The sequence below is a fragment of the Heloderma suspectum genome, chromosome 1, assembly GCF_057233095.1.
Source record: "Heloderma suspectum isolate Gila_16-S chromosome 1, 16-S_ref, whole genome shotgun sequence".
Classification (NCBI taxonomy): domain Eukaryota; kingdom Metazoa; phylum Chordata; class Lepidosauria; order Squamata; family Helodermatidae; genus Heloderma; species Heloderma suspectum.
Genome location: NC_139458.1, coordinates 288,717,397 through 288,744,883, shown reverse-complemented (window position 1 = coordinate 288,744,883; position 27,487 = coordinate 288,717,397). Strand labels below are relative to the sequence as shown.

Sequence of the window (27,487 nt, the reverse complement as noted above, 5' to 3'; positions counted from 1 at the left end):
CTCTCATTTCTCCTTCTTTCCTGAATGAGGGAGAAAAAATTGAAGCTTCTTGTCATGGTTTGTAACAAACCACTGTTTGTGAAGACCATTAGTTCATGGTTTGTTAACTAACTGTGATTTGCACAAACCACATTTCCCATCTTTGGATGAAACAGGAAACTGCGGTTTGTTACAAACTAAGGATGAAAGCTTTGAATTCGAGCCCCGCATGCATGAAGGTGAGGGGAAGGAGAGGAGAAGCACTGGAGCCAGTGGCTTGCTGTCGCTCATCCACATAGTGACAAACTATGGATTGTTGTTACATCTGAACCAGGTCCATATGTCAATGGAAAATAGTATCTCAGTAGATCAAGGAAACTCTGTTGAAAGACTATGGTCTCCATGATATACAGTATAGTTCAGTCAAAATATGAGATGGTGAGTTTCAAGTGCAAAAGGTCTTATACTGTGGGCAGAGGACTCACTTGGTAGTTCCCATATATTTTAATTTGGTAGTATGTCACATAAGTTGACATGTAATTTGTCTCCAATAGAGGCATGTCTATAATTGGATATCTTCGCATTATATGGCTGCCAGCTTTCTAATCATATTAATACCATTGAATTTATAGTTCAGATACACTGGGTTTGTAAGAGGAGCACTGTATTTAGCTGTGGGTTTTTTAAAAGATAAGCGGTTAAACTATGCAAGGAGCTGAAATAATAAACCTCATTTATCAGCCTTCTATTGTCACCACTATTTAAACGTTACATGTCCCATTTTACTTAATAGATTAACAGATTCAGTCTAATGACTTATTTCAATAAAGGCTTTGCCTTTTTCTTTTCACAAACTTTGAAGCTCGGTTTTTTCCCCATATGAGAGTGGCACCATGGCCATAACTGATTCTATAACCAGATTTTTGTCTGAACACATTTCTATCAATTTAAGCGCAAGTGTCTAATTATTAATGGTGAGTTATAACTAAACATTTTAGGATTCCATTCAGTGAGCAACATTCCACATTTTCCCCAAATTCTCATATATTACCCCATTAGCCCTGCTAAATTGTATCTGCTCAGCAGGCTGTAAGATTGGCCTTCATTGGACCATTTGCAGTTGTAAATGAGGTCCCTGCTTCACTGCTTTGGATCACAGACATTGGACCTGTTCGGACTATCAAACAAGTCATGGTGCCTTAAATAAGCCATGTGGTTTGTTTAAATCAGCAGCGTGTGCCAGTGAGCGTCAGGCACCGTTAGCCTAATTACCCTCCCGGGCGCGGCTTGTCATATCATCCGAACCTGGGCAGCATGGCTTGTTTGAGGGAGAAACAACTCTCAAACAACCCAACAACAGGCCATAGTTTATTTGAAGGTTGTTTCTAGACAGATAATTAGGCTAATAGTGGCTGGAACACACTGGCACACACCACCGATTTAAAGAAAACACCGTGGCTTAAATAAAGAAGCCACCATGGCTTAAATAAAGAAGCCACCATGGCTTAAATAAAGAAGCCACCGTGGCTTAAATAAAGAAGCTACCATGGCTTGTTTTGATCATGTGAACCAGGTCATTGTCTATGAAGATAAAAGGGATACCCATTAGAATAAGCAGTTAATTAAAACCCGGAAACATTTTGCTGCTGTGTCCTGATGGTTGCTGCCTGAGAATTCCAAAATACATCAACTAAGGACATGATCCTATGGGGATAGTCAGTCACCTTTGAACTTAGAGGCGGCTGACTCAGTGCAGGGCGGGCAGACCACAGAGGGAATCCTCTCCCCCGCTGTCCAGCTGCCCTGCATTTGCAGCTGGACATCCAATTTTAGCTGTCTAGCTGGGGATGTCGGGGCAGGGGGGAGAGGCCAGATGGCGCACAGGAAGCATCATAATGACACTTCCATGGTCTCCTCCCTGCCCCTGGGAATGCCCCCTTTTCGCCCACTCCACACTGCAGTTATGAGTGCAGAGATAGGGACGAACCGCCCTGCCTACAAGGTGGTGGGGGCAGGGAGCAAGGTTCCCAGAAACTGAGAAATCCTATGGCTGTCTAGACACTGTCTAGTGGCCATAGGATTGCTCCCTAAATTAGCAGAAAACTAAAGCAAATATGAGTAACACAGGAGGGGACTTGTATTATTGTATAACTCAGTGGTGTTAGCAGGAAAGCTTCATTGTCATTTTTATTTGATACATTAAAACCCCCATTTCCATCCCGACATTGGCTAAACATTTTAACATGGGCTAAAATGTTCAAAGGCAGGGCAACATCATGCACAATTATTTTGTCCCATTGTTTCCCACTCTCAAAAAATTTGTCCAAGAAGATGTAGACTGTAAGTTTAGTGCTGTATGTGATTCTGAGGTCCCAGTATGATTATGCCTTTTTCAGCATTCATTTCTTGGTCCTAACCCCTGATCTAAAAGCCATCCATTCCTTAGTCTCTGTCCTTCATTGTTTCCAATATGCCCTGGTTGCTATCCAGAAGACTTGCAAAGGTGGTGTGTACTTCAAGAATATGTGGGACTATTTTCTCAGGCGAGCTCTTAGATTTTGCCAGAGTGTAGGGGATGTGCTCTTGATATATGGATACGCACATATAGGTATGTTCTTAAAAGTAATACCTGCTGCCAGGCTGGAGCTGAACTGTGAACACAGCTTTTCAGGCATACCTGATGTATAATCACTGTTCACACCTCATTAATGAGGAGTGGAGTTGCCTTTGCTATCCAACTTCTTGAATGTTATGAAAATCTGCAGGGGTGTGCTCCATTTCCAGTCATCTTGGGTCATAGATATGGCACTGGAAGTGTGTTTGACTGTCTTGCTCTGAGCTCCCTCCAAAAATATTCAAAGCATCTTCAGACTCCAAATAAAAGATTTGACTCATAAGTTCCAGAGAGTCTATTAGTTCGTTGCAGCAAAAACAAAAAAGAGTTGTATGGCATTTTAAAGACGAATAGTTTGATTGTCACATAAGCGTATATTTTGACACACAATGTATAGGTTTGTTTAGAATAAAAATATTTGCCCACACTTACCTTCAGAAATGGACAAATGCATACAAGGTAGTCATGGAGGAAAAACCCAATGCAAATTTCTGCATTCCTTGAAATACTTCTAATTTCATGCAATAGAAAATATACATAGTGTCATTCACAGCTTAATTTTGCTTATGCTGTACCCAGCATTATACTAGTAACATGCTACAGCCTTGTCATATTATTATACGTAATTATATTATTTTTAATGAACATGTTACTTTACAGGCTATATTTGACTGGGTGGATATTGCTGGCAGTAAATTAGCTTCAATGTCACCAGTTGGTACAGACCTAGAAACTGTAAAACAGCAAACGGAAGAACTGAAGGTATGAAACTTTACTTTATTCTTTGACATCTTTCTGTGAGGGGTAGGCCTGCAATCAGTGTGCATTCATTTTGTAATAAAAAGTAAATTATTTTCATATGTTCATGTCATTTTAAAACCTACAGCCCTTGTGGGTCTGAAAGTAATATGACATCAGTTTCCCCTAAAGGTTAATTATGGGTTAAAAAAAGAAAACAAGGCCCATTTTTTTCTGACTGCATCAATTACTTTTATGACATTCAGCTTCCCTTTTAGAATGTATGCAAGTTCCTGCAAAGTCAGTCATTCTTGATACCCTGGATTATTCCTAAACTTACATAGATCACTTCATTTCCACTACAGCCCACTGGGCTATGAAGCAAAAATCCCCAGCCAAGTCTGAAAGCAAATTTGGAATGGAAATATGACTCATTCATTCTGTTCATAATACCTGGATGCTTTTGTGTGTTTTTACTCAGGAAGCAGAGATGGGATAGGATGTCCTGTTTTAGGGCACAGGACTAGGCCAGATGACCCACTCCAGCTCATTTGCTGTATGTGCAAAGCAGAGGTGAACAAGCTGGAGAAATAAACAGGAATTTTTGACCAGCTAGCACTCAATCCTGTCTCTCAGCTGAACATTGAAAACTAAGCTCACACAATTACTTTAAGAAATGAAAGCAGGGATTTAAAGAACATTAGGGATGAGGTTGGGTGGTGATAATGATGCATTATCCTGACCTAGTGGGAGGCAGTAAGGGAAAAAGAAAAGCACTTCTGCATTTCTCTCATCTGCCACCTCTCTCTTGGGGAATCACTGTATACTTTGGTCACTGATGTTTGGCAATACAAGGGATCAGGATGGTGTTAATGGATCACAGCAGGCACGCTTCAAGAAGTGTTGTGGGGGCACCCACTGAATTACAGGCTGTGCTGAGAGGGAGGGAACTGCTCAGTGGATCCTTCTTCCTTGGATCTTCAGCAAGCCAAGCTCCAGGTGTGCATGTAGATGTCTGCTCCCCTGTGCCTGGATCATATGGTCGGTGGGTCCCTCTGTTAATAGGGCTAACAGTCTTCAGAAGAAGACAAGCTTTTGCTAAAGAAGAAGCACGCTGGTATATGAAACCCTGGAATTTGAAATTCACGAGGTGCACAGTATGCAAGTTGTGTTTTTCACAACCAAATATTAATACCAGAGGAAAAGCTCTCCTGTGGTGTATGTCCCCCCTCCCCTTTCCAAACTTTGAAGGGATATTCTGGATAAGGACCACACTGTGAGTGTGTTCACATGGTAACCATCTATCTTGGGCTCCCCGTTACTGTGCACAATTGGAAGTAGGGATCATGTCCCTTGTAAGGGCAGGTGCCCGTTCCTCTTGAGACACATTGCATCAGTCATAGGAAATCTGCATGGCCTGTCAGTCATGCAGATGGTGGGGAAATCAATGTGAATTGAAGCCTCAAGCACATCCCCACGGTGGGGATTGGCTGCTGCCTGTATCAGTGTCATCTCAGTCTCCAAATAATCAGAGTGTAGATCAGTAATTCCCAAATGGTGTGCTGCAAGAGTACTGTTAGTTATGGCAAACAAAAACTAATTTTGCAAAATCTTAAGTGGCCTATGAGTCCAAAGTCTTCAGCCCCAGAGAAAGCTACCCACAACATCCCTGCATGATATACTGCTGTGGTCTTCCCCCTTCCAAACAATCTCCCCTGGAGGTGGATCACTCTGCCACATCTCGGCATCAGATTCTGGGTTCTGTTGCTCCCAACGCAAAGATGTATCAGTATGACCTATCCTCAGAAGAAGCATGCCCAGAACAACATCTCATGCAGAAACATAAGGGACAGACTCGTCTGGAGGCAGGGAGTTCTTTTACACACTACAAGTGAAACATTTCAGGTATAAGAGTGAAGTGTGCCTCCAATTTTAATTTGGAGAAAACGTACACCAGTGATCTGCATTTTGGAAAACACTGGGACATGTATGCCGAGTGGGTTGGATCCTTTTCACAGAAGGGCCTCTGATCCGGTAGAGACTCCTATGGGAGAAAGAAGATGACGTAATTTTTGCTGATTCCTCCTTCCCCCTGTAGCCTCAAGCGCCATCTCCCACATTGTCCTGGCGGGTCCCCCAACCTTCCAGAGCAGATTTGGTGGTGGAGGGGGGGCTACAGGCAGAGGCAAAATCACTACCCCTTCCTTCCACCAGCAGGAGCATCCTGCTGAGTAGAATTCTACTCAAGGGAAGCCCGGATCCAACCCTATATTGACAACATTGTAAAAAGGACAAAGCACCCTACAGTGGTGCAGCTGGGCCTGGACCTTGGGGCTGAAGTACAGGGCCCCACAGTCGTCCCCCCCGAAATTACCACCCAGACAATGGCAGGTGATGAGGACGTCAGAGCAGCAGAAGTAAATTCTATTTTATTCCTGTAGGCATAATGATGCCCAGTTTGCATCTTCTGGACCGAACACGGACTGGGACACAATCTGCATCGAAGTCCATACATTTCCAAGCTTGCAATGTGATTCACAGACTCCCCCCAAAATGCATTCGACAGCATTTGAAAAATGCACATGAAAAAATGTGTACTTTTTTGAAAAATGTGTACAAATATAATGAACAGGAGAAGAATGCACGCATTTCAAGAATGCACACAATAGATGAAAAATATTTTTTCATGTAATTTTATGTAATATGTAATATGTAATTTTGTACATATTTTGGAAAAATATGTACAAAATTATGCATGGATTTTCATGTGAAAAGAAAAAAAAACAAAGCTCACAATCTGCTTCAGACTTGAGCTGGAACGAGCTTCAGGATAGAATTTGGAGAACATTGACTAGCTCGAGTTTTGCTGTTTTGCACATCCCTAGTAAAGGGACCCTCCATAAGACCATTAAGCCCAGGGTCTAAAGTTATGTAGTTGCACCACTGTGCTCTTCTCTGGATGATATTCCTCTTTGACATTTGTGTTCTTGTGTTTCAACAGCAATTTAAGAAAGAGGCCTATCAGCAACAGATTGAAATGGAACGACTTAACCACCAAGCAGAGCTGCTGTTAAAGAAGGTGACAGAGGACAGTGATAAGCACACTGTACAAGACCCCTTGTCTGAACTCAAGCTGTTGTGGGAAAGTCTGGAGGATAAAATTGTTAGCCGTCAGGTAAATGGAAAATGTGCTGAAAACATACAAGTGGCAATATACCTTCTTACGTTGGGATAAAATGCTTGTACAGTTATTAACATCATAATGTCCACATACTTGAACTAACAACCATGCTGTTTTGTGCCATGGTTGTGCCTAAGCAACCTCTTTCATTAGATATATCTTGCTTGATTGACAGCCATGCTATAGCACACTTGCTTTGCCCATTTCTAAAGAAACGGTATATAATGACAAAGGAGGAAATGACATGACAAATGTTTATGTAGCCAGGTGCTCTTGAATCGGTCAGGCCATTGAAATTTGCTACATGCCTATTTATAATGCTAGCTTTAAGTATTTCTTCCACCTCTCCAACTTAGGTTGCAATCCTATACACACTTATCTGGAAGTATGTCCCATTGAACGTCTGAGTAAACATGCATAGGACTGCTGGGTTAATCACCATTTTTATTTTTTGCTCTGTCTTTGTTTGTAAGCCCTTCTATTGATACCTGTAATATGATTGCTTCCAATGGCAATTGTTTCCATATGGCAACCCACTTATGTACAGCAGCTTACCACATGAGCTAGGGAATTTTCTCCATGTCGCTGCAATGTGCACTTTGAGAAAGTGATGTTTGGGATGACATGAAGAAAATTTTCCCACACACAGTGAGCCACTGCACAGGAACAGCTTGACACATGAAGACAAGCTGCCATGGGGAACAATTGCATTGTGGCATGTGTTTCCTGTGAATCAGACTGTTGCTGTGCCTAGAAAGCAAGGAACTATACACAATTACCCTACCATTATTTTTATTTATGTATATGTTGCCATCAAAGTACATGTTGCTTTTAAAGAGCAACCTCTGCCAAAAAAGAAAAAGAAAAAAAAGGACAAGTTCTTGCTCCAAAGGGAGTTTACAGTCTTAATTTGTGAGTTAAGGAAGGGACAAGAGGAAAGTGTGACAAGAGAAGAATGTTAGCAAACCCAGTGACATGGACTTAGGGTTCATTTTAATTAGGGTTGAAGACTAACAAGCTAAGACAAAGGCTTTATGAAACAGTTTTTCAAAATTCAAAATAAAGACAGTTCCTTCCTACAGGTTTACTATTTAAAAAAAGAGAGAACACCAAAGGTGAAGGGAAAGAATGAGGGGAGTATATCCCAAGTAATACGTTCAGGGTCAGAGTATAATTGCAAGTTGCCACTCCAAGTATTAAACCAAATATATTTCTATTAGACATGTGAGGTGGGTGGGAAGAGTTTGTTGGGCTTCGATGGTGAAGATGCAATTACAGATCCCTACTCAACAATGAAGCTCATTGGGCAGCCTTAGGTAACTAACCTATCTCTCAGAGTTCTCGGGAGAATAGAATGATGCATGGAGGAGAAGGCCATCAATGACTACTAGTCCTGATGGCTATATGCTACCTCCAGTTGAGGCAGTAAGCCTATGTACACCAGTTGCTGAGGAACATGGGCGGGAGGATGCTGTTGACTCATATCCTGCTTGTGGGTTTCCTGTGGTTGTCCACTGTGTGAGCAGAATGCTGGACTAGATGGACCCTTGGTCTAATCCAGCATGGCTCTTCTCTTATGCTCTTATGCTTACATTATAACCCATTCTGGAAGAGAATTCTAAAAATAAATAATTACCACAGAACTTCAGCTACTGGCACTCCTCTAATGTAGTTTTCAGGTAATGTCACTGCTTTCAAATGTATGACATAATGTTTGGATGATATCTCCTTATTCCAATCATTCATTTAAGGGTTTGTTGAACTAAACACATGTTAGACACATGTAGTCTTAACATTATGTAACAATTGCAATTTTTATTTTCCTGTTTTTATTACAGCATAAGCTGGAAGGTGCTTTGTTAGCTTTGGGGCAGTTCCAGCATGCCCTGGATGAGTTGCTGACATGGCTGACACACACAGAAGACCTGCTAAATGAACAGAAACCTGTGGGTGGTGACCCTAAGGCTATTGAAATTGAACTAGCCAAACATCATGTATGTAACTGTTAATTCTGGATTCACTGTTCAGATATATTTGGGTCTTTTTAATAGCAATATTTACAATATTTGCATCTTAAAATAATGGTTTCTGAGAACAGAGGCTGAGGATAAATGTGTATTTATGAAATCATAATTGCTGATGCAAAGGTATTATTATTTCCTTCTTTTTTTAAGTTCCCAAATCATAGATGGGTCATACCATTTTTTTAAAGTTTCTTGGCAAACTATCACATAACATCCTGGCTTAATAAATGAACTGCAGGTACAGAAAGGGTTCAGCAAACACATGCTGTTATGTACTTCCTGCTAATTCAGTCATGCTAGAGAGAGATCAGAGTAGAACTTCCTCTTTGATCATCAAAAACATTGGGAAGTTGGCAAGCAGTAGTCATTGTCCCAAAAAAATCATCAGAAAATAAAAGTGCCATCTGTGTTAGTAATAAAACTTTTAAAATATTGGTGGAAATTTATTTAGAACTATAAATAATAAAGCTTTTTTCCATGATTGAATTATAATAAAGAGTAAGAGTACCATGATAGAAAAGAGATAACAATTCAAATATAAAATCACTCCCTCTATATACAGGGCATCTCTACACCAGCCTAAAATCCTGCATTTAAACTGAGGCTTTCTGCTTCCATTTTAAATGCAGGATCACAACTGACTCCCTTTACATGCTCTTCCTTCCCCCCTCCCCCCGCATCTGAGTCTTCCGTTATCTTTCATTTTGTCTCGCTCCTCTTCTTGCCGCTTTTATTGTTTTTATCTTGCTCCTCTTCCTGCCGCTTTTACTCTTTTCACAGAGGAAACATAGCTCATTGTCTGGGATCTATTTAAAAATGGAACAAAGGGCATTTAGTGCAGGAGGGTCATAGCAGGGTCATGGCATCATGTAAAGAGCCCATAAACTTCTGTGAAGGAGCAATCTCAATTACAAGATAAAAGCTTTGTGTGAAGGAGCCCACAGTAAGGTTCTTCCTGCACTATCCAAACCACAATGAGGATGCAACTTTGTTTCTGTAATATAAGAGGACTTCAGGTTGCTTCACAGTCACTCAGTTAGTTTTGTGTCCACATCATACATGCTGAAGGAACCAAGCTCTTCAAACGACTTGGGGTAATTCCTATCACTGGTGAAAAATATGCTGCTACAATTGCAGAAATTACTGTGAAAAGTGACTACTGTGTCTGTGGAGATCCCAATTAATAGAAATATTCTCCACAGAAATTAAACTCCAAGGATGTTGGCAGTACACTATGTAGAGATCAAACTGACCATGTGAAGTGGCCCACAGACTGGACAGGCAGCAGCATTTAGACATACAATAGCAGGAGATGAAAAGCTGTGATCACAGAAAGGACTGTGCATAAGTGGCATTTTATAGCAATTGAACCTATTGTGATTGTTTCTGTTGAATTCTTGGGAGTGTTTTGGAACCAGACTACCTGAACTGAAAGAATACCAAATCTGATTTGTTTCAGATAAGGCAACTTATTGATTCCTACAACAAGCATCCATTTCTACTGGGGGTTTTTATGCCAGATGTTCTGTATTTACTTTTTTTAAAAAATCTTTTCTTTAAGCTCTCTAAAAGTATATCTCAAGACTAGGAATTATCCTGCTGGGACTGCTGTATTAGTTTCCCATAATTCCGTATCAAGTAGAAAGATTTGGATACCTTGGGATGGCTTTATGAACCAGCGAGCAGGAAATTACATTGCTATTTGTCAAGAACATCCCTGAGCTCACATGCTTCTAGCTGAGATGTATTCTTCAAGTTACAATTGCCTTCCCTCTCCCTTTAGAACCTCCTGACGAGGGGTGTTTATGGTGTACGCTCATGTCTGACTCCCACTTTCTCACACCCCTGTATCAACCATTACAATAAAATTCTGACCAGTGTATTCCTATTAGCAGTGTGTAAATAGGAAAGTGAAAAGCATGCTAAATTGACTTTCATTTCTTTTACAAATAGAATACACCAAACATGTAATGTAAAAAAAAATGCAATATTGATATGTGATATTATTAAGTCTTAATAAAGTTTCACTCCCTTAGGCAAACCCTGAAACTTGTACTATTTCTGCATACTGTCAGTAGAGTTTCATTGAAATGATGGTGCTGTTTAGGACAAGTGAAATTAGTGATTAAAAAATATGGTGAGACATGAAATATTTACAACTGCAGGTGCTACAAAATGATGTCTTAGCTCACCAGTCCACTGTGGAAACAGTTAAGAAAGCAGGAAATGACCTGATTCAGTCAAGTGCTGTTGAAGAGGCAAGCAATCTACAAAGCAAGCTTGAACTTCTGAATCAGCGATGGAAAAATGTCTTGGAAAAAACAGAAAAAAGGAAGCAACAGCTGGACAGTGCTTTGATCCAGGTTTGTATATGAAATTGAACAAAAGAAAATCCACTTGCATTGAATGGATATGTTTTGGCACATTCCACCCAAAGTTAAACACTTTAAAAACCTACTGATTTCAGTAGGAGAGTTAAGGATGAACTTTGTTCTCTGCAACTGAAATCAGTCAGATTCAAAAATGCTTAACTTCCTTTGTGCCCTTGGTGAATTAGCAAAAAATTTAAATATAAAACTATAAATCTTAAATATCACTGAGACTGAGTTTGTGTGCTTAGTTTCCTCTCTGTATAACAACTGGTCTCTCTCTGTGCCTAATAATACTGTAGTTAGCATTTTCAGCCATCTTTACTATATGAGTGATTTTCTTCTGTATTTCCAATTGCACCTAAGTCATAACTTGGGATTTAAAATGTAATAGCTAATTACCAAATATATACATTTCTTTATTTATTAATAAGTTCCATATAATTGATGTGGTGTTTGTGAGTCTTTCTTTCTCATTCAACAATGTTTCATTGTATGTACAATAATTTTCAGTTTAACCCCCAGAGGGTGTTTCTGGTTTAGTGGCATTTCCTTTTAGGTCTGATTTAAGTCTGATTTAATATGTTCAACTTTTGCAGCCTTTTAGCTGACTTAGCAAGTCAGAGTATTGAAATAGGTCCTGAAGTGCTGTGGTGATGTATCATTTTAGGCCCAAGGTTTCCATGGTGAAGTTGAAGACCTTCAGCAATGGCTGACAGAAACCGAACGTCAGCTTTTGGCATCGAAGCCTGTTGGTGGTTTACCAGAGACGGCAAGAGAGCAGCTTAATACCCATATGGTAAGGATCTTAATATTGCAGATGTTCCCAATTTGGAAGCGAAACCTTTGTGGCCATTCATAGTGAAACATTTGCAATTTCTACACAGTGAAATGCCTGTAAGGTTGTTTAATGAGAAGACTCGGGGGGGGGGGGGAATTACCATGTTGCAAAACTGATTGCGTGGTACATCTGTACAGCTGAGCGGTCCTCAGCATTATTTTATGGGGGGAAAGATTTTAAGGGTGTTTTGGTGGCTCTGGTATTCAGCTATAAAGTCTAGAAACCTTTACAATTTTCCAGTGTAATTTACATGTTTTTTATCCCATGTCTTACTCCAAATGATCGTTTCATTTACTCACAGCTTCAAAGTAAAGAGCTTGTTCTTTTGTACCTTAGCCTCCATAACAACAAAACATCATTTTTCTAAAAAGGAAAAGATAGCCAAGGATCACAGAGTTTTCTCCATTGTCCATTTATTATTTTCTGACTCATCATATAACTTCAGTTACCAGTACCCAGAGACAAAGAATCTACTCTTATTTAAAGTGCCAGAGAGCACAATTGTATTTGTCTTGTCTTTTCAAGGTCTTAATGAAGCAGAAGTCTCAGTTCAGAGCCAAAACCTCATTAAAAGCTGCCTGCCTCTAGTCCTTGGAATATAAGGTACCAGGCTTGCTTCCAGACAGGGCTTTTATTGTGTAATTATCCCACCTCAGACACAAAATTTTTTGTGAGGGTGGCAGCAGATGTCATCATCTTCCATTTGTAACTTGTCCTGTGTTTTCCCACTATTTCTTCTACAAAGCATATCAGATAAGGAGGAAACATGGAATAGCTGCACAAAGCCTTTTGATTGATAGCGGTAGGAGTTGTCTGTCTGGAAGCATCCCTGGTCTATGGTTCTGAACCTTGTTGCATGTAACTAAGCAAGTGCAAGATTGCAGCCTAGGTCTGGGATGCAAAGAAGGGGCGCTTGCATGTCGGAGAGGATGCCCCTTTTTTAATGGAGCCATTTTTAAGCTGAACAGCTTGCTCCAGGTAAGCAGAGCACATATGTGGTCCTTCTTTGGAGCCTAGCCTAGGTGTATGTTTCTTAGAAAAGCTTACTTAGACGATAGGTACACATTAAATGGGACAAGAAAGGGAGCTGGAAAGCACAGCTAGCAGGTTCTTAATAAAGTAGTTTCACAACCTTCAGTGGGTTGTGTCTTTACTTTAGATTGGCCATGATCACTGTGAATCTGTATTTTTACCAGAAAGTTAAGGGCAGGCAGCACAAGCCTATGACAGATACATGTACAAGTAATACACCAGGTTTTATTGGGCAGTTTCTTGTTTTCTGGAAGTCTCTTGCAAAACCATAAGCCACTTTTTAATTTCGGGGAGGGCAGGGAGACCTACTGAAGGGGAACTTGTACAATGAACAATGGTGTGTGCCTGGAACTGGCACATGCACATCCCTGGAACTGGACTGTGCACTGCAGACTGCAGGACTGGAATTACAGAAAAGTCTCATGTGATGGGATAGGATGGTCTTAAAAAGTGGGTCATTGGGCTTGTACATCCATAGAAGGGACATTAAGCTTGAGGGTTACTTACCAGATTTAAAGGTGAAATATATATGCATATTTGTTTATTCAAATGCACACTACAAATATAATACACATTTTAAAAAACCTAGAAGACTGTCTTGTAGTCTTGACTAATCAATCTTTTTCTATATTGATCCATTTTGACCAGAGAATGAGCACAATTCCATGGTGCTGCTACATGCACATTGTCCATGACATCTAGTGAATGTGAATGGTAGCACATTCTTCGTTCAGCTCACATTAACCTGCATATACATATTGCTGTTGTACTTGATTTTATAGTGAAATGCGAAACTTTTAGATGCTAGCATTTTAGAATAAATGTTTATGCATTAATGATTTGGGATATCTTCCCTCTTTGTTTAGGAACTCTGTGCTGCCTTTGAAGCTAAAGAAGAAACATACAAACGTCTGATGCAAAAGGGTTTACAGATGCTTGCAAGATGCCCAGAGTCTGTCGAAACAAATGTTGAGCAAGACATAAATAATCTTAAAGAAAAATGGGAATCAGTAGAAACAAAGCTCAGTGAAAGAAAAGTATGTTGCAGTATGAACATGGGGAAATTCTCTGACCTGAATCTTCATATTAGATTATTTTAAATGTAGAATAGTGCTGGCAACTTTTAGCAGGTATTAGTGATAAATCATGTCACACATCAATATTCATATGGAAAAGCAGATCAATAACCTATACGGCACAAGACCAAGCAGAGCGATGTCTGTAAATGCAAACACCTCCTCTTTACAGTCTTTAGGTCACAGACCCAAGGAATAAATAAATCTTTTCTAGCCACCCATCTGTTTGGAACTGATGCTTGAATTGTATTGATGGCATTGTGAACATTATAGTTTTTTAAGCAATGAGGCCTTTATTGTGTCCTTAGGGGGACGACCTCATACTCGGGCAGAAGCATCTTACTCATAGCCATAGGTTTCTGTGGGGGTGGACACTCTTTTGAAAATTACTCCAAACGCAGCTAAACAGTTTAATCCAAGTCAGACTATAAATTACATCTTGAAGCAGCTAAAATACAAATATGATCACAAAGAATAGAAGTGGTTAAATAAACAAAAGAAGCTATTCTTGGAAAAAACATTTGCACTCATTTCTCATGTAATATACAGGAATGGATCAGACATTTACTGGGCCAGTGATAATCTTTGCATAGTGGTGTAGTGGGTATGCTCCTTCCCTGCCACCGTGCACATATTCTCACTTATGAGGTAGAGAGGGGCTTTTAAGTGGTGGCCCCATATCTCTGGAATCAGCTTCTATCAAGAGTTTGTCGGACCCCTTCTTTGCAGGTCTTCAGGAAGGCTCCAAATACTCATTTGTTTTTGCTGGCTTTCCCTTAAATGGTGGGCTGCAGATTTTATTGGTATAATTTTTTTTTTAGTATTTTACTGTATATTTGTTGCCTATTTATATATTTTATATGGTTTCTCTTGTGAACGTCACCTTAAGAGGGTTTTATCCTTAAAGACGTCCCAAAAATAATAAAATAAAATAATAGATTCTCCCTGTTAGACACTCCATGTTGACCCTGATTCGTGATATTCTTCTGCCATATGAAAATGTATCCATTTCACAAAGACCCTCGCCAGTCCAGTGAATGTCTGAACTGGGCCTCTGTTCTACAGCAAGGAGTATTCCCCTTAGTGCAAATTGCAAGGCAGGAATGTACAGTTTGGTGGGTAAGATAGCTTTCCAATTCATTCTTGACAGACCTTCAGCAGTACTGGTAGTGCACATGGACGCCATTCATGCAAACATAAGCAAAGTGGAAAAGCATGTGTATGTTTCTAGATTCCTGTCTGAATACTTGTAAACTTCATCATTTAGCACTGAGAGATGGGCTTTTTTAATTTGTAGAAATCTGCATGTGGGATTTTGCCACTGGGTTCTCTGCTCTGTCTTTTTGTTCTGAAATGGTTTTCTTTAAAAAAAATGTTATCTGTATGCTGTTTAAGAATCCAGAGCATGCCAACATTAACCTGGAAAAAATTATTAGGGGGAAAAACTCAACAACAGTGGCCCTCTTCCAAATTGCATTCAACCATAACATGGCTTATTGCCCTATAAACCTTCCACTGCTGCTAAATTATGGTGTGTTCTTACAGATCAAACTGGAAGAAGCCCTCAGTTTGGCAATGGAGTTCCACAACTCATTGCAGGACTTCATCAACTGGCTTACTCAAGCTGAGCAAACCTTGACAGTGGCTTCTCGGCCAAGTCTTATCTTGGACACTGTCTTGTTTCAAATTGATGAACACAAGGTATGAAAAGAAACGGCAGCAGATGCATAACCTTCTCACTCCTTGAATGCACTGGGCTGGGTTCTATTAATGACTAAAGCAAGACATTTTATAGCTTCTAAGTGATATTTTATAGTTTCTCTGACCGGTAAAGTAGATAATCACATCATTTCTTGGATACATATATATTTTTGTATGGTAGAAGATTGTGAAGCTTTTCAAACACCACCTTCTTCTTTTTTGGAAGGTCTTTGCCAATGAAGTGAATGCCCACCGAGACCAGATTATCGAGCTGGACAAAACTGGAACACATTTGAAATATTTCAGCCAGAAACAGGATGTGGTCCTCATAAAGAATCTGCTGATCAGTGTCCAGAGTAGGTGGGAAAAAGTAGTTCAGCGCTTAGTGGAAAGAGGAAGAGCACTGGATGATGCAAGGAAGCGTGCCAAGCAGGTAATATGTCAGGTGTTAATCCATAACATGTTGAGGATAGCCTTGCTGTAAGTAAAGCCACATTTAAAAGAATTGTGTGCTGCATTTAAAGTATTTTAAAGGAAACTGGAGTTTTAATACAACAGGTCTGCCTGGGTTGAGCCAGAACAGCTTTTCTTCAGTCCAGCTGGATACTTCTGTTTGAAAGGTAGAATCTTCACTTTCCATCCAAGCAATAGGGCTTTGTATGGATCCAGTTGTTTATTAGTGATTTCTCTGTTTTGGTATAAGGTTACATGCTCAATCTTCTTTTATTCTAATTGTCAGGATTACTTACATAAATGCATCACTTTCTGAAGCAAGTGGTATATTTGCTTCTTGAACCTTTACCAATAGTTCTACCCTGGACTACAGAGTCCCCTTTCCTTTAGTCAATTCCTTCTTTTTCATTTCCCTAACTAACTCCCCCCCCCCAGGTTTGCATCATCATGTGGCTGCTTCTAGCCTCCTCAATATTTTTGTAGTCTGAAATGAGTTGGAGGTCAGCTGTGTTCAGATGTTGACCCTGACTGTACTTTGGAAGCCTGGAGGAGGAGAAGATTAAGGGTCAAATCATTAATGTAATACCTCCTGCCCAGCCCATACTATTTCAGTTTTCATGAATGTATAGTAAGTGGGGTTTGGGGTGGGTGAAAATCATAGCCTTATGGAAAAAAAATGTTGCGTTAGAGAGCCAGATAGGTTTTTCAGCCTTTCTTTCTAATGTGTGTATTTGTCATGTGGGATGCAACTATTAAGTGGGGTATTTTTAAACAAACAACTTCTCACATAAAAATTGAGGCAGTACTGTCTCTGTATGAGGGCTGTACATTATCACATGTGTGAAACAGCCCAAAGAGGTAATGAATATATCACTGTGCATGGAACCTGGGAGACCTGGATTCAAATTACCATTGGATACAACTAGATTTAATAGCATGTCAGGCAACATGTTATTACATGCATCAGTTCTCCATCAGCTCCCCATTTGTATTGTATTGACCTATGTGGAAAGAATTATTACGAGGAGGAATGAGATATTTATTATAAATATTACATGAGAGTAATTACATGAAAGTAACTGTCTAAAAGAACAATCCCTTCTTTCCAATATTTAGCTGTGCCAGTTCAGTCTGGATTGCATTTCTTTGAATATTATCTATTTAATATTTTCAAGACCGAGTGTATGCTGACCGTTTTGAATGTGTAATCTGTGTCTATATGCAAGTGAAAATTCTTGTTTTTCCACAGTTCCATGAAGCCTGGAACAAACTTACAGAATGGCTGGATGATTCAGAAAAGACTTTGGATGCAGAGCTTGAAATTGCAAATGATCCAGACAAAATTAAGATGCAGCTCACCCAGCATAAGGTGAGTCACTAGCAGTGGAATGTAAAGGCTGTCCAGTCAGATGGCAAGAAAGCCAGTGAACCTAGTACTGTGTAATTAGCAGGAGGAGGGAGATTTATTGGTCACTAGGTTGGAATGTTTGCCACCATCAAATTCAAACACTGGCTGTTTTCCAGCTTGTAAAATAAATAGAAGCTGGAATGTTTCTCTGTGGGGTATGGTCTTCTTAAGGCATGAAAGTATATGTGGAAAGGAAAGGCACCGTAGTAAAGAATCATAGAAGCCAGATAAATTACGCATAAAAAGGAACTACGCTAAACAGTTTCTATCTGCAGTCATCTTGGTTGGTCCATAAGATCCACCAGGATTTAACTATGCCCCGTACTTGTGGTTTTCATTGTTCAGAGATTGTGTGGATTGCCTTAAAAAAAAAAAAAATCAGCTTCCCTGAAAAGAAATAAGACAGTGTATAGTTTGAGAGGCAAATCCTTCATCAGTTTAGTGAAATGATTCCGTCCACCCCACCCCATTTGAAATGAATTAGATGCAATGGGTAGTATCCAATATTAGTCCTATGTAGAGTAGACCCATTGAAATGAATGGGACTTAAGTTAGCCGCAATTCACTTATGTCCCATTCATTTCAATAGGTCTACTCTATATAGGACCAACATTGGAAACTACCCAATGGAACTGTGAACAACACAAATGAAATTGCAATAGGAGAAGAGAGAGTTTTCCTGTTAAGAGTTCACAGCTGTTGAGCTCCTTTGCATAAAACTGATTATGTAAAGGTGAAGAGTCACCTTTAAAATCTGGGCCTCTTCTCTATAGCTCCAGGGAAAGGGACACACTATGAATAGAGACAATCTGCTTTCTTGATCTGTTCTGCAAAACTGCTTTCATGCTGGATTTCCAAGAACTGCTATTACTTGAGTCCTGGTTGTCAGTCGAATTGTAACATACGACCTTATGCCTTTATTTTAATCTTTCTTTCTTCCGCTGCTTGCTTTTGTGCCTTCCATCATGCTCATTGATACAAGGCTTCCATCTTGAGGTGTTAAAATGGAAAGCAGTTCCCTTTACATTTAGAAGATTGACATACTCGGCCAAACCATCCATCATCTTAATCTACTGTTAAGACTTTCCAATTAGCTTGAAATACTTTCCCCTCTTTATAAGGTAGCTTTTCATTTTATAAAGTTCTTGTGACAAAGAGTCTGAACTGTGTGGAGGGTGTTAAACCTTCCACTGGCTTTTCTGAATACAAGAAGCTATCTTACACCAATTCAGGCCCACTGCTCCATCTAGCTCAGTACTGCTTACACTGACAGGCAGTGGCTCTCCAGGAATTCAGACAGTAGAATTCAGAATTCTTTCCCAGTCCTACTTGAAGATGGTGGGCACTGAATCTGGGACCTTTTCTATGCAAAGCATGTGCTCTGCCAGCAAGCTATCACCATTCCCTCCCATCAGATGGCCTAGTGCTTCTGAACAACTGCAAGGATATGGCACTCTGGAAGGATTGTGAGCTTCTTTCTGGGACATAAGTGGCTCCATATCAACCTTGTTTCACCAGGGCAATTTTTGTATGGGCCAGACTCAACTTAGACTCAGCTAAAAACAAGTATGCCAGAGAAACTAGCTAATATGTCATGGCAGATGTCTCTGTGAATTGCCTTAGGACTGGATGTATGCCTACCAAGATGGTGGCCAAAAGAAACATCTGCCTACATTCCTGGAGAGCAGACAGTGACCTGGTTTGCATGATCACCACAGCCCACCATGGCTCATTTAAGCAACGGTGAGCTGCAGTGCATGCCAGCACATGTTGGGCAGTTTTTGAGTATTCAAGCCACAGCTGCGACTTGTTGTGTCATCTGAACCCGGGCAGGTGGGGGTGGGGTGGGGTTGTGTGAGAGTTAAACAACCCTTGCATAACTCATGGCCTGTTCTAGGGTTATGCAAGAATTGTTTAACCCTCCCACAGCCCCCACCACCCAGGTTCAGATGACATGACAGGCCGCAGCCGTGGCTTGAATATTCAAAATGGCCACTTGCATGCACCGCAGCCCACTGTGGCTTAAATATCTAGATAAACCCTAAAAGGTCAGTTTGGCTTATATCATAATCATGACGTTTTACCTAAATTTAGTCAGTTCAGATCATTTTACACCAGCTCATAGAAGAGATCTTCAGAGTTTTAAAATGTGTATTTGTTTATTCATATATAATTTGTTTATTCATATAAGCTAGTCCAATAAAAAGTGTCAACTTATCTCTCATTCCCAATATATGGACAGTAATAAAATATCATCCCAAAATCCTAGCTAATCCCCTTATCAAGCTATTTCTGTGCTGTACTCTTTATATTGCTGCATGCCATGAGTTTCTTTTAACTTTCCTTTTATAAAGTAAACCACTGAATCAGTGTTGGAAGGTTTTAGTGGTTTTAGTATCTTAGATTAAGGGCATCAACTAGACTATGTGTGATATGTGGAATTATTTGGCTTCATTCTTTGCCAAGCTTGTCACTGCCAAAAATAAGAAGAAACCAGTTTTTCTTAAAGAAAAGATATCTGTCTCATATTTGTTACATATTGCCAAAGTTTGAGGGAGTACACCCTGCCTCCTTATCCGTTCCTTCTCCATTCTGTTACATGTTATATTTAGAAAGCAAAGTAAGAAGAAAGATTGGGTTATGCAGTTCATCTTTCCCTTGTTGAAGTATTTAAAAATATTCTTACATTTTAGGGTATTATGAGCCTCATTACTGGCCTACCTCAGTTCACATATGTACTGCTAGTATAATTGTTTTGGATCAATTGGCTGTAATTCTTGTGAGTGTCATTCTAGAGAATAAGTGAATACAATTCAACCCTTGAAAAATTAATGAACTGAAATCTTGTGTTTTTTCTACCCGGTGTTTCTTTGGTGGATGTTTATCCTCTTGAAGAAGCATAATAGTTGCATAGCTTGTTGTTTTAGTAAAAAGTCCCTGCTCCAGAGAAGAAAGCAGCACAGAAATATTAAAGTATTTTAAACATGTAATTGTTTACATGGAGCCTAATCCAGAAAAGTTTGGCACTTTCAATCCCTACTCATTTCAATGAGAGTAATTTAAGCACATGCATAGCTCTCTTCTCTAGAATGAGAATTTAAATGTTCGCAGGGTGGGTTCTTTGGAGTAGGGGTTTTGTGTATATGAGAGAGAGAGAGAGAGAGAGAGAGAGAATATCAGTGAGAGACAACAGAGCTTTTTAAAAATCTAGCTAACCTAGGCTGGAAAAAGAAAGGAAAATTCAGGAGCAATAGAACTAAAATGTGTTAGTATGATTTACATCATCACGTACTTGTAGTCTGAGCATGACCACTGATCCTTCAGAGGTCTGTGAATATGCAAGAAATGTAGCTGTTCAGATTCAGAGATTTTGATTCCTTCTGGATTATAAATTACATCCACATTCAGCTACGCTATGTGGACCAGCAAAGGAATGGTTACACAGCTGTCTCTCTTTTGTGTGCTTGTCCTGAGAAAGCATAGTTTGTTTTGTGCTTGGCCGTGTTTCCACGACAACAGAAGGAGAAACTAATGGAGGAGTACTGGATTTTTTAAAAGGAATTGGCTTTGCTGTGAGCAGGGCTCCATGAGCAGATTCTCTGGACCAGTAAAAATCGCTTCATAGAACACACTTCCTTGTGGGGGTGGAGGTTGGAGTGAACGTCATCCGACTGGCAGAGGCTGCTCAGCCAGTAAGAGAGGCTTCCCCCCTCTCTTTCCCCTTTCTCCTTTCCCCTGAAAGTCCAGATGCACCTGCATTTCAGGAGCAAGTCTCACTGAGCACAATGGGAGTTACTTCTCAGTAGACACACATATCCTTGTGCTGGGAGAACACAAAGATGGAAACCAGCCCCCATTTTAACCCACGGGACCTCATTGACCACAATGGGAGTTACTTCTGAGGAGACACTAATGGGTTTGTTTTGGGAAAAAGACAGAAACCAGCCCCCATTTTAACACACAGGATCTCTATATGGAAGCTGTGAAGGAGTTACGTCCTAAGGCAATGGACCAGAGTCTCGAGATCATGCTTAATCGCATTTAAGGAATTGAGGGCTTTGATATGTGCCATGTCAATTGTGGGGCTTCTCTGTTATTTCTGTGGTCATTAAAAGGGCAAGCCTTATTCAGTACAGTGCGAGGAAACACCCCTTGACTGGGGTCATGGTGAAAGGCACACCCCTCTGCAGGGCCAGCATACCTGAGCTAAATGCAGGGGTTGGGGCATACAACAACTATACTGGGGAGAACCGGACTTAAGGAAAAGAATCGGACTTGAAGCAGTCTCAGGAAATCTGGTTTTTCCCTGATAAGCTCCAGGGTGGCTGCTGGATGGCCACAATATCATCTATCCCTAACGACCTCCACACACAGCTGGCTCGGAGCAAATTGCTGGTGAAAACACCCCCCTTATTAGTGACTGTATAACAAAGTCTGCAGTGCAGTTTCTATAAAGGGTCCAGATCAGATACTCTTTTGATATTTGCAGCATAAAAGCCATTTTGGGAGAACAAGACCGCCAAAGAAATAGAGAAAGTGTCGTTCTTCACAAGGGTGATCAAACACATACAGATTTATTTACTTTACTGCTGAAGCTGATCTTGACAAAAGACATCAGCTTAAAATTTGTCATTCAGCTTGAATATTATCCATCTCTGAAAGGTGGCATGAAGATTTTGATTGCATACTGGTTAGTTTAATGCTTTCTTTAGCAGTGTAGTGACACGCTAGGTGGAAGCTATCCCACAGCTTGACATGTTGCTTTTTTAATGGAGTAACAATTTCCACTGCAGCTTCACAAGTCAGTTAAGCTGAGGTACTTGATTTTCAGATTATTTTGACCCATTTAAGTTAGAGGACTAAATTGGTTTAAATGCAAGTGATTTGGTGTAATTATTTGTAGAAGGCAGCCCAGATTGACAGTCTATCACTTCAAGAAGAAGATCCTGATCTTGTTACCATTTCTCTTGCATAACTTGTTTTAATTCCTCAGTTGAAGTCAATTGATGGTCCTATTGATTTCAATGATGTGGGGTATATTCAGGAATAAATGTCAGCAGGTTCTGGGATCCAAATCTCCTAATGACATTTTAGGCAGGAATCCTATGCACACTTAACTGGGAGTAAGACCCATTGAACTCAGTAGGACTTCCTTCTGAGTAGACATGCAGAGGATTGCACTGTTAATGAGAGTTCCTTGCTAAATATGTTTGTTTGGAGCCTCTGGGTTTGGCTCTGCTGTGCAAAATGTTTAGTCATTAATATTGTGTGTATTGTGTGCTTCATAGTGTGTGTCTCTCCCCCCACCTCCCGCCTTCTTGCATAGGAGTTCCAAAAAGCTCTTGGAGCCAAACATTCTGTGTATGACACCACGAATAGAAGTGGACGCTCCTTAAAAGAGAAAACTACCCTTGCTGATGACAATCTGAAACTGGATGATATGCTGAGTGAACTCAGAGACAAATGGGATACAGTCTGTGGGAAATCTGTAGAAAGGTAAAACCAAAAGCCATGCAACTTATTTAAACCAAAAGTTATGGATCTGATTTAAAAAGTGCTCCATAAAGCAATAGCTAGGTGGAAGGATCCCTTGTCATTCCATTTGCCTTTCCCGAACTGGTCATTAGTATATGCCCCTGGTCCAACTAGTCCAGGGGTAGGTAACCTTTTGGATGCATGGGCACATTTGGAAATTTAAGAAACTGCCCTGGGCACAACCATGAAATGGCTGCCATGGTTGGGCATGGCTAGACGCAAAGGACAAGTAATCTGCCCAGAGGCATCCATGAGAAATTAATAGGGCAGCAGCTAGAGGCTCCCACTTCACTTTGAAGCAATCCCAGCTTGTCAATAAGCATTCTTTTAAAATAAAATTAGGAGGAATTGGGTGTCTTGGTGGGCAACAAGGAAGATGTCCAGGGCCACATTGGTGCCCACAGACACCACATTGCCTACCTTGTACTAGTCTTGCAAGGAGCCACATTGAGCAGAGGATGAAGGTCTCATTTTTCCCAGTGTGGCTAGATGTGGAGCTCTACTCATTCTCAGCCAAAGTCTCTGGGATGGCACAGAACTCTTTCTCTAAGGAGACATCCTGAGAAATGGGAGGTGGATGGTCCTATACATGCACATTTTTCTTTCCATATCCATTTAGTCCCAGGATGGAAGATCTTGCTTTCCCAGGGGGGTTAATTTTGTGCTGTAAATTTACTTTGCCACTGATGCTGATCTTGACTGAGGGACATAAACTAAAACATCTTGGTTTGTGTATTATACCTCCGGAAATAAGCATGACTCCTTCTCCCCTTTGGAAAAGGGGAATGACTGCTGGCAGGAGGATATGATAGCCCTGGGGCTGGGGACTGGCAGGCCAGGTAGCCATGATGATTGGCCTGGGGACTTCCTTGTAAGAAGGGAGAACTAACTAGCCGGTAGCAGAATAGCAGTAGGAATGTTGTAGCAGGTGACGGAGTCTTGGTGAAGAATGCTGTGGCAGCTGGCTTTGTTCCGAGGTCTGGATTATAGTATTAGAGTGGCCTCTGTTGCTCGGTGTGTGTAGGGTGCCTATAAGTCTCCATGAACTGGTTTACATGTGCTGCAGTGCCACTGGATTTCCTCCACATGATCATCTCCCTGTCCACTGGTAGACGGAAGAGCACTTCACACCGATGCTTTGCCGTGTATTGCTGCCTCAACAGAGATGTGTGTTTTCAGTTGGATATCACTGCTGATCCGAATGAAGAGAAGTATTGCTACTTTTTCCACCAACTGTTAAATAAACAAAAATGAATTATGGTTCCTTTCCTTTATTTAAATAGTTGTTTCCTTTATGAACATAAGCATGGTGGTAAATGAGAGTTTGTTTTTTCTCTCTCCATTGTGTATGACTGTTTTGTTTTCCCGCTTCAGACAAAACAAACTGGAAGAAGCCCTGCTGTTTTCTGGACAATTTACCGATGCTCTTCAGGCTCTCATAGATTGGCTATACAAAGTGGAACCGCAGCTGGCCGAAGATCAGCCTGTGCATGGAGACATCGATTTAGTGATGAATTTAATAGATAATCACAAAGTAATGGCAACAAAATTACAGTCATTTTCATATTATTTTAATTTAGGCTCTTCAAAACATTTTGATTGAGTGTCTGTTGGGTCACTTTGTAACTTCAAGGAAGATTCATGAGCCCATTGAATAGATTAAAAACCCTACACTGTGGTATAAAAATTTGTTGGAGAGGAAAAGTCCTTGCAAACTGCAGGGAACTAGTTTGCTCTGAAACCTGCCTTCTGTTCTAATGTTGCTTTGTTATCTGTTGCTTTATGGAGATTTTAATTCAGATTATTTCAAGCCCTTCAAAGTATTGCAAATGCCCCCAAATGATTCTCAAACAAAGCCACTGATGCTGTGGTTCATAGTATTAGCATTCTCTTCTCACAGCCCTACCCTTTTATCCGAATTGATTTATGATAGATGCAGGAACTCTGATGCACATCTGTTCCAACCATCCGCAAGGGCATCTCCATTTTTTTGAGTGAAGGCAACAGATCCATGGGGACATTCCTTTGCATGCATAGATCCATTGAAAGAAATGGGGAAGCTTACATGTAAAAATTACTCCACGTGTATAGCACAGGACACATTGACCCCTGAACCACAGTGTAGGAGGACCAGATAGGAAAGAGCTTGGAATACAATTGGGGACAGGGGGAGAGAAGGAACATGAGAGATTGACATTATCAAAGCTTGCACTGGTTTTAAAATCCTTGAGTACTTAGAGTTTGTTAGTAAAGGTTTCAAGAGGGTGATTTTTTTAAAAAAATAATTAATTACCAATTTTCACCTGATCCCACATCACATAAGGAGGTCAGTTGCTACAGTCCAGTAAACGATGGTTTATTGTGATGGGAAGGAGCCTAGCATGCCCCCCCACCAATCAGGCATGCCTCCCTTCTCACCTCCTTCGGCACAGCCATGAGAAGAAAATTGGAAGCCTCTAATTTTGATTTACGTTTAGTGTTATGTCTGAACCCTAAACAATGGTTTATCTTAACTATGATTTTTTTTAAATATGCCAGCTTGATAAACCAGTTTGAAGTTGAATTGTTTCAAACAAATCATAGTTACAATTAACCACCGTTTGTCAGGTTTGGATGACACAGCAAGCTGTGGTTATAAAAACTAGAAGTAAATGCTTCCAAACTCCTAGCAGCTGTGCTAGAAGGAGAAGGGAGCACCCAACCCCCAAGGGGATGCTAGGCTCATTCCCATCATGATAAACTGTGGTTTATTGTGATGTTTGAACATGGCTTGTTTTCTCTCAAGATGTATGTAGAACTACTGATTAAGAGTAAATTAAGCAAAAAATCAAATACAGCAGAGTAGCAAGGACTGAATAAAATGAAGACAGGTTGGGAGATCAAAATATTTACATGAATTACATTACAAAACAAAATAATGTGTAGTTTAGTTTCTCTGAAAATTAAGACAGAATAAAGAACAGACTTCATAGTTGCAATAATTGTGTTACAGATGAGTTGGACAGATATAGTTTGCTAAACAGACAGGCACAATTTTTTTCCATCGCTCAGGGCTTCCAGAAGGAATTGGGAAAGAGGACCAGCAGCGTCCAAGCTCTGAAACGTTCTGCACGTGAGCTGATAGAAGGTAGCCGTGATGATTCCTCCTGGGTGAAGGTCCAAATGCAGGAACTTGGCACTCGGTGGGACACTGTGTGTGCATTGTCTGTCTCCAAGCAGACACGACTGGAACAAGCCCTCCACCAGGTGAGGAACAAAAGGACTGCACTGAATTCAGTCAGATGCTCATGCAGAGATTTGCAATGCATGCATAGGATATGACTACTGCATAGCAAGTGAGGAGACAAAAGAAGGCCTGCTTCATGGCATGCACATGCCACAAGGCTTTACACGTGCAAAAGAGTCTGCAGTGAATGGGTGGAAAGATGAGTGCAGCCACAGCTTACGAAGCAAATTCCATTTGAAACAGAATTCCTGATTTCATTTTATTTATTACATTTCTATACCCAATAGCCAACACTCTCTGGGTGGATTACAAAGATTAAAACCCTACAAATACAATAAGGTAACATAATATAGAACGATTAACACAAAAATATAGCAACATTTTAAAAAAATAACAATAAAATTCCCAAGACCTGTTAAAAATACTTATCATATGCTTTTGGGAGAACAATCCTATGGTCCCTGGGAGAGTGTTGGATTTTTCAGATTCCCCCTCCTGAGGCCATAGATACTACTACAACCTCAGGAGGGGGACTAGATTCCTATCCATCCCCCCGTCCCTTCACAGTTGCCATGGAAAGAATGACAGCAGCTGCTCCCCAAGGTCGCAAAAGCAACTTCAGGGAGGGAGAAAAGGGAGCATTCCGGTGGGCAGGGAGGTGAGGAGAGGCTGGGGATCCACATTATCCTGTTGTCAAGGGCTCCTTGGAGGCCTCTCTCAGTCTAATCCAGTAGCCAAGTCCAGACACAGACAAATGGATTCTTTTCAAAGCTGTATTCCTCTTTTACAACTTAACAACTCTACCGTTAGCAACTAGATATGAGCAGCAGAGTACCTATGCCCTAAGTTGGAACAGTTGGTCCCCGTTTGAAAGGGAATCACTGGCAGACCCTGAACTTAAGGACTAGGGAGAATCCCTCCCCTTTTCCCTTGGATCCTCTGGGCGCAGCCGTTGTTTGCGCACCAGCCGGGCACTACGCCTCCTTTCTGCGCCCTCCATTTGGCGCCGCTCTCTGCGTCGGCGTCGCGCGTCCATCAAGTCTGCTTCCCGCGCTCTTTCACTCCCTGGACTGCTATCTAAGCTAGGAATGCTGGTGGGAGGAGTCTCCGTCAGCTGTTGGCCCTGGGAAAGAGGAGCGTGCTCCCCTCCCAGGAGCGACTGCTCTTCCTCAGAATCAGAACTACTCTGGGATTCTATGGGCTCAGTGTCCACCCTGACATCTGTGGCCTCTTCAGCCCCAGTCCCGCCCTCAGCAGTGCAGCCTCTCTAGATGGGCTCAGAAGGCCATCTTGAGGAAGAACAACAACAA

General features: G+C 40.8%; 1 protein-coding gene across 1 annotated transcript in view; it reads left to right on the top strand.

The window, feature by feature from the left end:
* LOC146359210 (dystonin-like) overlaps positions 1-27,487 on the top strand; it is a 422,334-nt gene that overhangs the window by 356,589 nt on the left and 38,258 nt on the right. Inside the window, exons 79-90 of the mRNA XM_084826836.1 lie at positions 3,254-3,355; positions 6,333-6,506; positions 8,351-8,506; positions 10,702-10,899; positions 11,576-11,704; positions 13,645-13,815; positions 15,400-15,555; positions 15,782-15,988; positions 17,258-17,377; positions 22,743-22,912; positions 24,326-24,485; positions 26,003-26,197. Of these exons, the coding sequence (XP_084682962.1) occupies positions 3,254-3,355; positions 6,333-6,506; positions 8,351-8,506; positions 10,702-10,899; positions 11,576-11,704; positions 13,645-13,815; positions 15,400-15,555; positions 15,782-15,988; positions 17,258-17,377; positions 22,743-22,912; positions 24,326-24,485; positions 26,003-26,197 (1,938 nt within the window). The remainder of the gene's footprint in view (positions 1-3,253; positions 3,356-6,332; positions 6,507-8,350; positions 8,507-10,701; positions 10,900-11,575; positions 11,705-13,644; positions 13,816-15,399; positions 15,556-15,781; positions 15,989-17,257; positions 17,378-22,742; positions 22,913-24,325; positions 24,486-26,002; positions 26,198-27,487) is intronic.